General features: G+C 45.2%; 1 protein-coding gene across 1 annotated transcript; it reads right to left on the bottom strand.

Annotated features, from left to right (window-relative positions):
* LOC131232480 (uncharacterized) lies at positions 1-504 on the bottom strand. Its single transcript, XM_058228781.1, has one exon. It carries the CDS (start codon positions 364-366, stop codon positions 160-162), a length of 207 nt encoding a protein of 68 aa, XP_058084764.1. The 5' UTR covers positions 367-504; the 3' UTR covers positions 1-159.
* Between the last annotated feature and the right edge of the window lie 822 nt (positions 505-1326).

Genomic DNA, 1326 nt, shown 5'->3' with positions numbered 1-1326 from the left:
TGTAGAGATGTGTTTTCTTCATATATTTCTAGCTAAATATCTGTTGCAAAAGCATGAAAAACATGCAGAAAGAGGAAACTCTTGCCGATCTGATATTTACAGAGAGAAAATTTAAAAAACCGATGCCAATACGAAATGGGTTTTTTGTAATTTCGTGTTTCATCGGTAGGATTTGAGAATTGCTCCACAGAACGTGCAGATGATTGCGCGCCAAGACCGCCAGTAGAACGGGATGTAACAGAACCTCGTAGCTGTTTTCATGTCAGCGACACTCGCTCCTCCGCCGCACCGCGAGCAGGTCCCGGCTGCCGGCTTGCTGTTCCTCACCACACGCTTTTGATCCACGAGAAAGCAGAAGAAAACCATCTGTGTCGTTTGAATTTCGGCCAAAATTCAGTGGATTTCGGTCTGTTTCGGGTCCGTTACGGTACGTTTCGTCGTTTGGATAGAGTATCGGGTCTGGGAGGTTTTTGGGATGCCTTTGACGTTGGGGGTTGGGCGGGGGTTTAACTAGACGAACGGTGTTAAAGGTCGAGCAAGTTCGAGGGAGAATGGAAAAATCAGACCGGCGGATGATTGACACGTGGTTCGTAGGAGTTCGATATGGATCATGCTCTTTTCACCGCAGATCTTCTTGGGTTTCATGAGGACCGTGTGCTTTTCTGCCTCGTGTGAAATACAGTTGGGGCGCTGCAAATGAAAGAGCGATAGGGGAGGAATCTACCATACACGTGGCTGTGAATAAGCTCTGAATAACCGTCCATTTAATGCTTGCAGGGATGATATTTTTCGAGACCGTGAAGGGCGGTGATTTGGCGATTGAGAATTCTGCAATATTCTAGTTGCGAGTTGATCTGTGACATCGACACCCACCATCACCACCGTACACGTGCGAGACCACTGCAACGATGCACCCACGTTCCTAACCATCCAACTGGTTTGGACATAGACTCGGATTGCGTAGTGCCATGCTGCGTGCTAGTAGAAAAGCTCTGTAGCCCCCACCATGATTCGTATATTTTATCCACCCTGTCTATCTATCTTCCTATATCATTATAAGGTATGATCCAAAAAATGAGGAAGTTCTAAATCTCATGTGGACCACACCTCAGGAAACAGTGATGATTGAACACCCACCATTAAAATTTTCCTAACGCCCACTGTGTTTTTTATTTTCCATCCAACCTGTTGATTAGGTCACAAAAAATTGGATGAATGAAAAACATATATATCATTTTTATCCAAAACTTTCGTAGCCCTCAAGTTTTTAATGGCGAGCGTTGTCACGGTTGTTTCCTATGTTGTGGTCCACCGGAGAATCAGATC

This window comes from Magnolia sinica, chromosome 1, assembly GCF_029962835.1.
Source record: "Magnolia sinica isolate HGM2019 chromosome 1, MsV1, whole genome shotgun sequence".
Classification (NCBI taxonomy): domain Eukaryota; kingdom Viridiplantae; phylum Streptophyta; class Magnoliopsida; order Magnoliales; family Magnoliaceae; genus Magnolia; species Magnolia sinica.
Note: the sequence above shows the minus strand (reverse complement) of the source record. Positions and strands in the feature narration are given on the sequence as shown.

Coding starts and splice junctions, on each gene's coding strand:
- LOC131232480 (XM_058228781.1), bottom strand. CDS start 366: ATGGTTTTCTTCTGCTTTCTCGTGGATCAAAAGCGTGTGGTGAGGAAC.